Genomic DNA, 14,354 nt, shown 5'->3' with positions numbered 1-14,354 from the left:
CATCCGAAAAAGCCATGTATAGCTGTATGACCATCACGAATTCCGGCTCCACTCTTTAGTCTATTGTGCCACGCCTCACAGGGATTGGTAGTCGTGACCTGTATCAAAAGCTGGCTATGCTGTCTGACATATAACGCCCAATGTTTTCGGGTTTCCAGACAGTTTTCTCTGATATATGACCGTTGAGTTGCAGAAGTGGCTGCCTTCATCGCTTGCATGCACAAATCAATGCATTCGGCCTCGGTGAAGTATTTCATTGCATGCTTTAGATGTTCATAGCTGGGTTTATCCGAAGCTGATTTGAATCTTCATCCTATGGTGCGTTCCGAATGTACAGTACAAAGCAGGTGATTTTCGACGAAACCCTCTTCATCAAAAGCTTTCTTGACCGCTAGACGTTCGATTGCACTGTTGTCTGTTAAGGGGTACTGCATCTTCCAGGCACGACCCGACCAAGTGTAGATCTCGCATAATGCGACCGCTAGGATGTCCGAATTCTCTTTCTCAACTAAGCAGTGCGCGCCAGATACCCAAATTCCATGTGAATCTCGGCACATAAAGGTGAACAGATTGTACTCATGTGTATTCAATTTATGTGTCGAATCGAAAAGTGTTAAGCAACCGCATCGCGACAGGAAGAGTAACCACGCGAATACCAGCCCACGTGTAGCATTCATGTATGAGTTTGTATTTGGCGCGTATATTGTCTTGTGAAAATATCCCTTATCATGCAAAAAACACGTCGCCATAACCCAATCTTCGGAAAAAGTTGTTGTGGATGGTAGCTTTCGTATATCTGTTACCGAAATTTTGAATTCTCTGGTGACGTTTGCAATATCTTTCCGTTTGACATATGCGCCGCCCACAGCCTCTAGTTGTGCATAACCAGCTATTCTCCCTGACCTTTGATTCTATCCTTAATCTCTCCAGGCGCATATCCCTTCTCTAGCTCATATCAAAATATATTTTGTAGAAAAGAACTGTGTTTCCTACTCCAGGACATTTCAATACCATGGTCGTGATCTGTAGCTGTTTTTACCCGAATAACAGAGTACGTTTTCGGTTGTTGATTCTATACAGACTCACAAATCTTGATACGCATTTTGCAATTACCGGGTGGGTGGAAAGAGGTAACCCTGGTTTTACCAGTTAGGTTATCTTACGGGTTGGCCTTCGCTTTAGAAGACTCTCTTCACTTTAATATACGGCAGATATAGTAGCGAGAGATGAACTTCCCATGCCGGTGATTCTCTGTCTGGGTGTGAGACCAAAATCCATCCACTAATGGCCAGTATAATTGAAATTGAATGTTGGTTAAAATAATTTTTTCATTGACATGAAAAAGACTTTGGATCATTTGCTCATAGTTTAGAGGCAAGGGGATAAGTTTGTCTGTCATACTGTAAGGGCGTGCCGAAGAGGATCAATTCAGGGGTTTGGGAATGAAAGGTACTCTACCTTCTCGCAAATAGTTATAAAAATGAGTGATTTTCTATGATGCACGCACGGCCTTTATACCTCACCTCAAGCCCCATTTTTCTTTGGGTTCATTGTTGGGGTTGTTGGAGTGCGCGGGCCACTCGAGTGAGACCATGCCGCTTGAACGTATTCCGTCGCTGCCTGCTCCACCCCACATTCCCCCACACGGCCCGCGCCGTTAGGTTATGTACCTGTATCCCCACCACCACCACCACGCGCTACCATGGGTAAGTGCACACTACCCCAGCACCACGTCAAAAGTACCACCACCACCCCCCCCCCGAAACCGAGTCCCAATAAATACCGGAAGAATATTATACCACCACAGGTTCAGCTTCCATATCCACATCCACCCACCTATCTCCACACACCTCCACACATCTGCACCCACCGCAACACCCTGAAAGCTTCCAAGACGTCGCAGATCCTCATTATTCTTGGTGTATGTTGATTGAATGATATACAATGATTTACTCTAATACCGAGTGAAAGTTGATTGTCTGCTCTTAATGAGTAGAAAAACTACTCCTCAGTGCTATCCATTCCTCTATTTCCGCACTTATTGACTCCTTTAGCGGGATACATATTGGGGAGTAATCAGTATTTATTGTATGTCGACTATCTTTTTGTGACTAAGGGGTAAGCCCGCGAAATTTAGAAAACAGTCTGCTAGGCCTAAAGGATAATATAACTTAGGAATAATAGATTCGTCTGTCTCCAGTGTTGCGTACCCTAAAGCTGGTGGTTTTTTCTTACAAACTAGATATATATAGAACTCCGAGAAATTTACAATGCTTCAACTTATATTGGAAATGGATAGAATTAATGAGGTAATCATCAGCTTGGTAGTTTCGACAGCCAAATCAAGCTGAATAGATCCCCGGATGGGTAGTAGAAGTAAGATAAAAGTCTATATTAATTAATTGGGAAAAAATCACCATCAATCAGACTTCTGCCAGATACTGACTCCAGACGAAGAGATAAAAATAATCATAAAACCTGCGATTATAAATGGCTCACAAAAGAACCTGCTGCCCCACACTTGTAACGTGAAACAACCTAAAAACTCTCCTCGACCCAAATAGACTGTATCTGTCATGGCGCGGTTCCCGACCTGAGAGGTTATAAAAACAGGTGTTGGGGTGACGGTCATTAGCGTCCAGTGGAGGAACTAGCAAAAGGGGCCCTCCGTGACCGTTCTTCACCTGTATTCACACGCACTGTCTTTTTCCCCTTTCCTTCTTCTTTTCTTTCTTTCATCACGAACCATTACTCTACTTAATCAATTGATCAACTCTTTTCAACACGACACCATCTCAACAACAGGTACCAGGCATACCCAGGGGTACCCAAAAGTGATGCAACAGCTTAGAAATATAGAGTGAGGTCTTAGTGAATTCGCAACCACCTTAAATGTTATTTCTTTCATTTTGATGTGATTGATGGATTCTTCATACTCTCTTTACTTTATATATTATACAAGTAGTTTCCGGCCTTCGGCCGGTACTATATATATATCAATCAGTCCAATATACAGGCAAGCCGCTTTGCGGCTTATTTGTCTATTTGCCTGTCAGTCGGGGCTCTCAGGCCGCTGCACGGCCCTCGACCCCTCCTGGCAGGCAAAGTCCATCACTATATCTGATCTGGTCAATATGTGACTTTTCTGATATATTATCCCCATATATCAACGGATAAGTCAGAAAATTTCTCCAGTTAAAACTACACGTATATCCCTTTAACAGCTACCAAACCGCTAAACTCGAACCACTATCGATTCCCAGAACCAGTAGCAACCCTATTAACACTCTAACACCACTCAGCACAATACCCTATGTTAATATCCAACACAACATGTTTCAAGTGAAACAAAAACATCTCTCAATGAACCAATCAGAAGACAATAAAAGCACATTGCATATGCAGGTTATAATTATATACTTATTAGATATCGCTGCTTCGTTAAAGTTAAAGTTGGGTTGCATGTGGTTGAAATCGTGAGTAGTAAATTGAATCGTTGCATCACTTTCTGGCACCCCTGGGTACATTCGAAAAGCTGTTGTATTGCTACTAAGTTGTCTGTCCCCCCCCCCCTCCCCCAATTACCCTGACAGAACCAGTCCAACAAACCCCCAGTTATTTGATGGTCATGGCAAAACTCAGCCAAATATTCCCAAAAGTTTTAAATTCAAATTAGCCACGTAACTTTCCACATATTTTATAAATGGAGTTATAACTCAACATATATATTCTTCTATAGTGTCACTTTCTACCCTGAAAGTTTCATGGTGTTTGGATAAGAACCAAATGTTATGGAGGTAGTCGACCTTGGCCAATTTTGGTTTACGTCCAAGAAACGATATATCGAGAAACGACTCTCCCGATACACCTCTACCACGATGCATTTGTCCACGACTTTGCTGGTTCTTTTACAGGCTCATTAGAGAGCAATATATTCTATCTCCTATCTCAATCATCTGTGGATATGTTTGCTGCTACCACCGGTGGATAGAAGAATATATCTCGCCAAATACGGAGTGCGAGATAGATCCAGCACAGGCTTCGGTCAAGGTATACAAGGACTCTACATCTTTATGAAAAGTTATATAAAAAAAACAGATTAAAAGATACAAATATTTCCGACATGTACGGTTCTGAGCTTGAGTTGGATACTAAACATGTTATCGTGGTTCCAGAAACCTCAAATATCTAGATCTCCCATACGGTTTCCAGCGCCGACAAGTTCTTTTATATATCAATCATACGTTTAGCCTCCTCCAGACATTCCAAGGCTGAAGGTCTCATCGACGGGTCTGCTTGTAAAACAGCCTTTACAAATAACCCCGCTTCCTTACTCGCACCAAGACGTTCGAATTCCTCCAACGGAAGAGGCATAGCACCTGAACAAAACTTCAGAAAGAGTTGCATGTCCATCTCCTCTCCAGCCTCTACACCTGTTTCGAGCGCTGTCTCAGCCTCCGCAATTAAGGTCGATATCGCAGTGGAGGTCAAATGAACCAAGGTAAATGGTCTTTTAGAAGTAATCATCTCGTAAAAGATACATCCCATTGACCATATATCCAAGGCGTACGGAAAATGGTTCCTCCTGGTTTTTGACGTCCACAGGCCCAGGACTTCAGGCGCTGTATATTCCACCGTCCCAACCCTTGTTCTGACTTCTGTTTCCTTGATGTACTTCGACGTGCCAAAGTCCGCAATCTTAACTCGGAGTGGGCGAGGCGAAGCGATAAGTATGTTCTAGGTTCATCTATATTAGCCATCTTCAGTAAACCAGAGTAGAGTTTAATGGGTGTAGGCAAGAATGATCGAAGGCGTCAGCTTACCTGGGGTTTTAGGTCCCTGTGACAGATATTGCGCTCATGTAGAACTACAAGCCCATGAAGTACCTGTGTGATGATGTTAAGAATCGTCCCTTCAGGAAGGCGGCCCTGCGTTTTGAGGTATACACTAAGATCTCCGTTCTCGAGATATTCCATTGTGATGTAAAGGCAGGAATGCTTATCCTTGTACCAACCGAGAAATCTCACAAATAGATCGTCCCTCTATATTACAATCATTTATATAAGCATCCGTCTTGTTATCTTAAACTCGTCGGAGCTGGAGCATACATCGGCAACCTTGGCCAGGGCCTTCACCTCCCTCTCTTTGGGATCTGGTCTGTGAATACGTTTCACCGCACGTGTGTGCCCGTCAGAGCTGACCTGAATTAATAAAATCAATGCTTGAACAAGAACAAGAAGATAATACCAGAGAAAGAACCTGTAACTTAACGGTGCCAAAAGCACCACTCCCGATATCTGTCTTATCGAACCACCGCCTGTTGACTGAGGCCTCGCAAGCCCTGTGCAGATGAAGGTTTTCTCGCGGCCGATGTAAAACTGATGAAGTATTATCATCGAATATTGTTTCCAACATGAAAATGTCGTGCTGGGTCAACGGTGAAGCACCACCGGGGCGGCGGAGACAAGAGGCTTCGTGGTCAGCCGGTGGGGGCTGGACGACTGCGTCTACATCGCAAACAAATAAGGTATTATTCTCTTCTATTGCCTTTGATGATGATAGTGCTAAGACTTCGCTCTGCGTCATCATGTTCAGTTTTTGCGCATCATTTATAGCTAACTACGTTATATCAACCCCCATAACAGTACTTCACGGCGACAGCGAATGGCGGGCATCATTACTTGGTTTGGAGAGGTTCCTTTGGTACTAACAGTTTCAGCAGTAGATGGATTGTCTATCTCCATTTCATCGCCTCCCAGGCCTAGGAATTTACGGACTTCGAGATACTCCTCGAGAAGCGAAATGTCAAAGTCTGCGAATAAATGAGGCACCGGGAGATATCCGAGAAGTAGATACGGTATCTGAGAGCATCGCGGTACATAAGTCCATGATTTCCCGGAGAATAGCTTTATCATACCTCTTCCCACCTCTGCCGCTGAGATAAAAACCTTCCTAGCCCACCTGGGGAGTTAGATTCGTGGAGAGACTAAGCTATCGGCTAGATTTACGTACAGAGGGCAATCTGACAACTCCCCTCTGACTCGTCACAGAATGTTCGTAGACTCCTAGCCTCCAAGTTGGGCACACTTGGAAGACTTATTGTAACCTCTGTACTTGAGAATTTTTATTTCTTGATCAGAAGACGTTCGATGATTAAGCATTATAGAAATAATTGTAGCAGTTGTATTATATATATGAGGATGTGTTGAGAAGAGATACCGACCACCACCTCGTTTCTGTACTCGCAGGGCGCTTCTGATACGCGGCCAATGGAAGGCCTTATCTTCCTCGTCTTCGATCTGGTTTTATGGTTCGATTATATTAGCGCCCCATAAAGAGCACTGCGGGCTGTAAACAATATCCCATAGGAGGCACTTACTTCCGTACGACACAGTACGAGCATGAGTAATGGCCTATCGACCAAACGTAAACTCCCCCTATCCAGTCCCACTGCTTCTACTAACTTCTCACCCGCACCCTGAATAGGTCCAATAATCTTTGAGTTTACGTCCCTAAGCAGATCAAGTATCTCGCCCCCTGTTACATTCTTATATTCCTGTGGATGACCAACAAATTGGACTGAGGAAACTCCCTTTAGGCTGACGTTGTCGTAGACCTCTGACACGCTCTCGATAATGAACTTAATATATAGAGAGTCATAGTCAGGAAACATTGACCCCCCAATGCCGGGACCCGCTATGCAAAGGTTAGCGATACATCACACGGTGGGGCCGAGCAAAGGTGGGATATATTACCTTTTTCCTGATACCAACCAATCAGCAGCTTCAGGTCATATAACGCAAGAAGCGACAGCCGCAACGCCGTTTCCAACCCACATCCTTTGACGCACAGGGCGCAGATCATCCTAGAGGCGCGGCCAGCCGGTTCGTCAAGTGCATCGTCATTATAGAACTTGCGAAGGCTAGGTCTTTGCCGCTCAATATAGTCGATGAATCGAAGCTTGCATGCAGTTGGTGAACTTGGATGGTTCAGGTTGTCGGTGATCCAGGAAAAAATCGTGGAGGGCGTAGACATTGTTTGTATGTACTTATGGTGATATTGTGCTTACTTGGTATGTAGTATGTATTCAGAGTGAGCGGGAGGGTAAATTTCAAAGCTGGCAGCAACCTGTCCTACCGCCCCTATCGTGGCCGAGCTAGGCCAACCAATGATTCAGATGTCTCAGGGCTCATTTTGGAAAATGAATGGAATACTGCGGATTATAATTATATAGGTTTGTTTCTATGGATAAAATGGTTGGATTGCCCGTCTTCTACTAATATACATGTATATATGCAATATATAAAAATTATTGACCCCTTCAAATTTTACCCCTTCTCAAATTATATGCACGGCTTAACCCTAACCCTTGCTGGTACCACCTTTGCTAATTCCGGAGGATAGGGGGTCAGTACAAGTACCTGACCGCTTAAGGGATCATGTATAGAGAAATAAGTTTGTATGGGAGATGTATCATTTGATAGGAGAGCTAGAGGCAACAAGATCTGTTAACAAAGTCACCCCAAATTTTTCTTTTTAAGCCTGCCAGTATTTAACCAAGCTAGGGGCTAGACAGGGTTAAAGAGGGATCAAGTGATTCCCTTATCATGGTATATACATCCTATTATCTCCCCCCCCCCCCCCCCCCCCTCACCACATTCCCCTAAATAGTTTCTTGTACTAACACACCATTACCAGCTCGGAGCTGGTGAGATGTAGTGCAAAGCTTGAGCCACTTCGGATTTTAAGTAAACAGTTCTGACTTTGAATCAGGCAAAAGCCCAAATTCGGTCGGCACATGGGCCACGATACTAGTGCTAGTGTCTATATTCAATCTTCATGCTTCCCATATGCGAGTTGCCATTCAGCCCAGGACGCAGATCTAAGCCAAGTCATGTGTTATCACTTGGTGTATTTAGCGGTAAGCTTGGTTTGTACTAGATTCCTAGGCCCGGGGTAGCACGGGGTATGGGATGACTCGCCCCTCAGAGAGACTCTGTAGGCCGCGAGACACCTGGTCCAATATACGTAGTCGACTAGTATCCCTTAAATTGTCGTACTAACCTTTTGGCCGGTGAAAGACAATAACGCCGTAGCATATCGAGATGCGCGAAACATTGATTCAAATAGGATTAAATGCAGACAGATGGAAACCTCCAGAAACTAGCTGGCGATATTACAAACTGTCCTGGCTACCATAAAACAAGGCCATCATTGCCTGCCAAGCAATCACGTGGAAGGATCTCTTAATGGATTGGAATTAGCTATAGGTAGCTCTAGAGATGCTATGATTCCCCTATATTTGACAAAGATTGTGATTCTATAGAGCGCGTGCTACGACGAAGACACAATTACAGCAATGAAAAGCTAGGGCAAACCTTTTTTCGCGGGCGGTTTGTGCGAGTGATAATCTGTGATTGAGATTTCAGCGGTCGCCGATTACATAGTACCCACACAACTTGTCACTTCATTTTCAATCACCGACCCTACCCACATCAATCTTCCTTGACTCCTTTATACACCCCAAAATTCTCCATCTGCATACCCACTCAACTCCGTCCACATTCCAGAAACCCCGCCCACATCTGACCAACACTGAACTAACTGTTCCGGGCTATTGGCGGAGATGACAGATTCGTGAATGGACTTGACCAATTCGCGAATGAACTTGAGGTTTTCGTGAATGGACTTTTAGGCTCATACATCTGTGACAGGACCAGGCTATTCACGAACAGCCCGGGGGGGCTGTTGTTTTAATATCAACACTAATAACTAATAATGATATTTATATCAACCGGTACCCCGATGACTGCTACAATCATCAGAGACCTTTAAAAAAAAGACTAACGACCCTAAATATCGGATCTGGAATAATAATTAGCACCTTCAAGATCTTTAGCGAGCTTCAGTGACATCCTGTGGCCCCTATCAGGCTCAGGCACCTTTACAACCTCTTATTTGGGCACTAGGACCTCTAGTAGAGCCCTATAACCTCTATTAAAGCCATATGACCTCTGATAGAGCCCAGGCAATTCGGGTGTTGGTTCCAAGAGTCAATTTCACTACTTTTTGCCTAGTCCATTCGCCAACGGACCGGTCCGGTTCTAGATATATAGAGAGAGTAGTATTCCTTGTTTCAATGCATACTTATTATTCTCAAAACTGGAAGCAGTGGCAACAGCCACCGATCAAATTAAGCGCAAAGTGAATGACGATAGAATTTTGGAGCCGTTCCAAAAAGGCAAAGGCTCTATTTTCGGTGCTGTTGGGTTTTCCCTATGGTAGATCTAGATCGATCTGCCCCCCCCCCCCCCCCCCGCTTATTCCAATCCTGTCCCCTGGAACGGCACCCAGGCTCTCGAATATATATCCCCTTATCCAACCCCTCCTATCTCACGACTCTATATCAATACTGGTTATCACCACCTCAATTAAACAAAAAATAAATAAATAAATAAATAAAAGAACCCAAGTACATACCCCATTTCAATATGCAATTCACGCTCCCCCTCCTACTCGCCCTCGCCGACACCGCCTTCGCCCACAATTTCGTCGCCCACTTCCACATCAACGGTATCCCCGACCCCGTCTCCGCCGACCCCATTCTCGACATCAACAGCAGCGATATGGCATGCAACGCCGTACAAGGCCTCGCCAAAAAAAAATGCGTCGTCCAAGGCGGCGACGTCATCGGCTTCGAATGGAGGACCGACCGCAACACCGCCCCCCCCCCCCCCCCGCCGACTACCCGCTCAAAGACGACCCCATCCCCGCCGGCGTCACCGACGACTCCCACAAGGGGCCCTGCTCCGTCTACATGAAGAAGGTCAGCGACTCGTCGACTGCCGAAGGCGAAGATGACGGCTGGTTCAAGGTCTCTGAGGACGGCCTCGACTCCGCCGGTACCTTCTGCAGCGACCGCATCCGCCTCGCAAACGCGCCGCAGCCAGGCATCATCCCGACCAACATCGAGTCCGCTGACTATCTCATCCGCGCAAAGATGACCACCCTCAACAACGCCGGCCCCACAATCATGCGCGGGTTTTATACGGGATGTGTCCAGATCACGGTCGAGGGCAGCTCGGGCACAAACCCGGACACCGTCAGTATCCCTGGCTACATCTCGATGAGCTCACCCGGCATGATATACGATATCTGGAACTCTCCATCGGGCACCTTCAGCGACTACACTGTCCCTGGCCCCCGCGCCGCTGGAGGACCTCGTTCCCTTCCAGGCTGGTGTTGCGCCTGCTACCGTTGGTGGCTCAAGCGGCCCTACCCCCTCCACTAAGGCGTAGAGCCCGCTTTCACCGCCGCCGCATACATCTCGCAGGTCGCCACTGCCTCCGTCCTAGTTTTCATATAAAAGGTCATGTACAGATATTTGGGAGAATATTCATGGGCGAGCCAGGATTTCTTTTTTTTTTTTCTCTCCCACATTCCTTTAGAAATCGTTTTTGTTAATTCTAAAACTACGCCTCACAACTGGACTGATAAAAATGTTGATTATTTCTTGCATCTATTTGTTATTCTCACTCTACTTCCTTGCTGGCCTTCTTATACCGCCTACAGTCTTCACTCTTAGATTACATGGCTGAATAGATCCCTTTCGCAGTCATGTTGATCGTTGTGAGGACTAACAAATTACAATTCCACAACTGATAGCATTGTCTTCCATATGAAACAAAGTGACTTGAAATAAAGTGGTAAACGGAGTAAATAGAGATGTCTTAGAAGGCATATGCCTGAATAGATCGTTGTTCAGAGCAGGTTCCACACATTAAACCGCACATTAAACCACACCGAAAATACCCACTCTGACTCTTTGTTAGGAAGGGAAATGAATTCCCACCAATGCAGAGAAACCACCTGAACACCGCATGCACAACAACCATGTATTTTGTGAAAGATTTGATGATTTGCCAGTGCGATTGTTAGTGAGGGTTCGACAAAGCAGCCAACCTCCAGATTTCGAAGATGAATAAGCTTATATAAGTTCATGATCATGAATGATAATGAAAATTGTTTCTATATAATTTCGTGAGCGCATCTACGAGCGCATAAAAGCTCATGATTCCCCCCTTCCTCAATGTTGGGAATGTTAAGAAATATCGCAAAACCCCGGATTTGGGCGATAACAGGCGGGTGTCCCGTTACTAAAGGACCGCGGTTTTAATGACGCTCGCAGATGCACCTATTCTAGTGCGCCGGGGCTGAGCAATTGTATATATCTGTGTGTTGAATTCCGTTGTAGAAGCTATCATATCAGTACTATATATAGCTACCAAATTAGTAGTCTTCTCACTATCGATCCTGTTCACCAGCAGCTGATATGAGGAGCTCTGTTCGTATTCCATGGTGCGGGTAGCTAGAGGGAAGCAATCGATATCCCTCAAGCGGGGCAATTTGATGTGCTTGGTGGTATAGCCAGTAATTTACCTGCATTGTGAAACATGCACCGCAAGCGGCTTGGGCCAATGATCATGATCCCTGGCTTGGCGACGTTGGCTTGAATCTCGACTAGGAATCTTAAGGGTATTCGACTCGGAGCTGACAACGGACACAATTTGATGGTAGGCTTAATTGCAAACTTATAGAGTAAATGCACGCAATATTCCCTTGACATATAAACAAGAAATAAAGATCCCCGTGCACGATATTCAGGCACCTACAGCTAAGGAATGACAAAGTCCACACATTTCAATACCCAATGGAGTTTCTACTCATCTTACCGCGCGCAGCCTCAATAACACGATCCTATTATATTACTAACCCTGCTTATCCGGATTAGATCATACAAGACTCCGGACAGGGGGGGGCGAGAAGCACCGAGTGATACCAGGTGATGCGACTAAGGTAAATTTTTAAATTCACAACGACAGATTTCTCTATAACTACCACCACTCTCAGGGTTGCCTATGGTGAAATACATGTAGTATGCACGAAAGTAGACAATACCACTTCCTACCACCTATGGCGTAGGGTTAGGGTTGTGAATCGGTGTACTACTTTGATCGAGCTGTGAACAGGTTGACTAGGTATGTGTGGGGTTTAATTGCATGATTCGTAAAGGAATAAGTCTTCCGATGCTCTCGTTCCCTATCCATGGCCGTAGCTGTCATTGCGGGTCCTATCAACACATCGGAACCAGCCGAATCACACTGTAGCACTCGGATTCATCATCCAACTCCAAGAATCGCATATAAAAGCCGCCATTGCAAGCAGATTGTGAAGTTTTTACTTGTATCCTCCCGGACGTTTTTAAGCTGGATCGCATCCAATATCATAGGCTTGGTGCGTCCACAAATGCATATCTTGTTCGCTAAAGGCACAAGCTTGATTTGAACGTTGCTGCATCAAAGTGCTTGTAGAGTATGCAGCGTTAGGTGGGGCTGGTTGATTCCCTTATCGGCCGATAAAGCCACATGTACTTGAACCAATCACTCAAAGTGAATATAGGCGAGCTCGAGCACTAACTTGCGGGGTGGGCGGATGCCTTCACCTTTCACATCTCCCGGAACCCATATTCACGACGTACAACCTCAGATTCACCTTGGCTCATTATACTTAATATACCTCTCCTGCTTTCAAAGCCCCGACGTCAGTCGCAAGCGGTAAGTTCCATAGATAGCCCGGTTCAAGTCGAGGAAAATTCTTCGAATCAAATGTGCCAACAATTGACAAAGGCATCCAAAGATGTTTGAAGCTATAACCACCGCAAGGAAGAATATAGCAAGCTTTGGCCGCAAGCTTATTGAAATCGGTCAGTTCCTTGCCAGGTTCAGCGACTCTCCTACTCGCGAAAACGACACCGTGCACGCAGTCAGCCTCAATGTACTCCATAAACATGTGTACGAGGCAGGTCAGGATGATCGGGTCCATAGATTGGAAGCAAGGTGTGCCGAGATGCAAGAGATGATAAACACCATGAGGGCGCGAGAGGAGTCTCTGAGGGCTGAGAGGAGCAATAGCGAGAGAGAGCAGACTGCCGAAGATAGAAGCAGGCTCGAGAATAGCAGGCTCAACTTGCAGGAAGAACGTAAAAAAGTGTATGAGGACGGGATTTTTCCGCAAGTATGGCCGACCCTGGAGCAAAAGTTGAAGGCAGAGCAGATGCTTCGGTTTAGGTCGGATCTATATGCCTTTGCTGTCGCAGGGATATCCGGCGCTGGCAAGTCATCGTTAATAAACGTTTTCTTGGGGGAGAAGAGGGCAGCTACCGGTGCTGTGGAGACAACGACAAAGATCAACCGCTATCCAGAACTAGGGGAGGAGCCACATCGCAAAAGCAATGTCTGGTATGATATTCCCGGCGCTGGGACGCTCAATATCCCTGGTTGGCAATATTTCAATCAGCAGTGCCTGTTTATCTTTGACCTCATCATTCTCGTTATTGGTGATCGCTTTACCGAGACGGATATTCAGATACTAAAGCACTGCAACCGCTTCAAAATCCCCTCCATCCTCGTACGCTCCAAGGCCGATCAGCATATTTCGAATATGATGGCAGATCATCAAGACAGCCACGACAGAGTACCTAAGCCTCAGAGAGTACTGTATCAACAATGCCGAATTAAATTCATAGCCCAGACACATGCGAGCGTAGATAATCAGCTGAGACTTAGCGGACTACCACCGCAGCGTGTTTTCATCGTTTCAACTAGGAGCCAAGCCTTTAAAAAAGTCTATGCAGAGCTTGGAAATATTATGACTGTAGGGATGAATGATTCAGGCCTTCGGGAGGAAATGGAGACGTTTATCGACGAGGTGGATCTAATTTCCGAGATCCTGATCACAGCACGCAAGAGGCGCTGCGAACAGATAGAAACAGATTGTGTAAGTTTGCCCATCCCTGACTACATAGCCCATAATCTCATAATAGCACATATATGCCGCTCGCAAACCCGACTCGAGCTCGTCACGTGCTAACCATGTGTGAAGCTCAATGCTCCCTCCGCCACTGGCCCCGAACCTACGTCGGCAGAGTACGGTACCCGTCTCTCCACTCTCGAAATAAACTTGATCGAGAATATAAAAAATGGGTCAATCGACGACATGCTTCGATGCTACCTCAATGAAGACGGCGAGAGAGTATACAAGAGATGTCCCTGCGGGTATCCCCAGCAGAGCGTTGGTCACATTCTGAAACAGTGCACGCTTCTTTCTCATGTCAGGGTCGATGAAGACTCGTCTATACCCTGGGTGGGAGGCTCTCCCACTCTTGACGGTCTCCTTTGCACCGATGCTGGAATGATTCAAACAAAACGGATCTGGGCGGCGTTTGTTGAATACAGGGATACCTGGAACTCCCTCATCTCCTAGATAGGTCCTGGTCTTTTGGTTCTTTCTTTGGT

General features: G+C 45.7%; 3 protein-coding genes across 3 annotated transcripts; 2 read left to right on the top strand and 1 right to left on the bottom strand.

Moving 5' to 3' along the window:
• Positions 1–4,227: 4,227 nt before the first annotated feature.
• LAJ45_11623 (uncharacterized protein) lies at positions 4,228–7,035 on the bottom strand (the record flags this gene model as incomplete). Its single annotated transcript, XM_046121105.1, has 8 exons — positions 4,228–4,737; positions 4,824–5,042; positions 5,109–5,201; positions 5,260–5,577; positions 5,712–5,952; positions 6,220–6,299; positions 6,380–6,696; positions 6,756–7,035. The coding sequence occupies 8 exons, from the start codon at positions 7,033–7,035 to the stop codon at positions 4,228–4,230; spliced, it is 2,058 nt and encodes a 685-aa protein (XP_045965703.1).
• Positions 7,036–9,491: 2,456 nt separating this feature from the next.
• On the top strand, positions 9,492–10,291 carry LAJ45_11622 (uncharacterized protein; the record flags this gene model as incomplete). The annotated part of the gene is made up of 2 exons (XM_046121104.1): positions 9,492–9,641; positions 9,707–10,291. 2 exons carry the CDS (start codon positions 9,492–9,494, stop codon positions 10,289–10,291), a joined length of 735 nt encoding a protein of 244 aa, XP_045965702.1.
• Positions 10,292–12,492: 2,201 nt separating this feature from the next.
• LAJ45_11621 (uncharacterized protein) lies at positions 12,493–14,322 on the top strand (the record flags this gene model as incomplete). The annotated part of the gene is made up of 3 exons (XM_046121103.1): positions 12,493–12,614; positions 12,687–13,836; positions 13,942–14,322. 3 exons carry the CDS (start codon positions 12,493–12,495, stop codon positions 14,320–14,322), a joined length of 1,653 nt encoding a protein of 550 aa, XP_045965701.1.
• Positions 14,323–14,354: the final 32 nt, after the last annotated feature.

The sequence above is a fragment of the Morchella importuna genome (genome assembly GCF_003444635.1).
Source record: "Morchella importuna strain M04M26 chromosome Unknown Morimp01GS078, whole genome shotgun sequence".
Lineage (NCBI taxonomy): Eukaryota > Fungi > Ascomycota > Pezizomycetes > Pezizales > Morchellaceae > Morchella > Morchella importuna.
The sequence above is the reverse complement of the archived record's forward strand: the minus strand, read 5'-3'. Positions and strand labels throughout refer to the sequence as shown.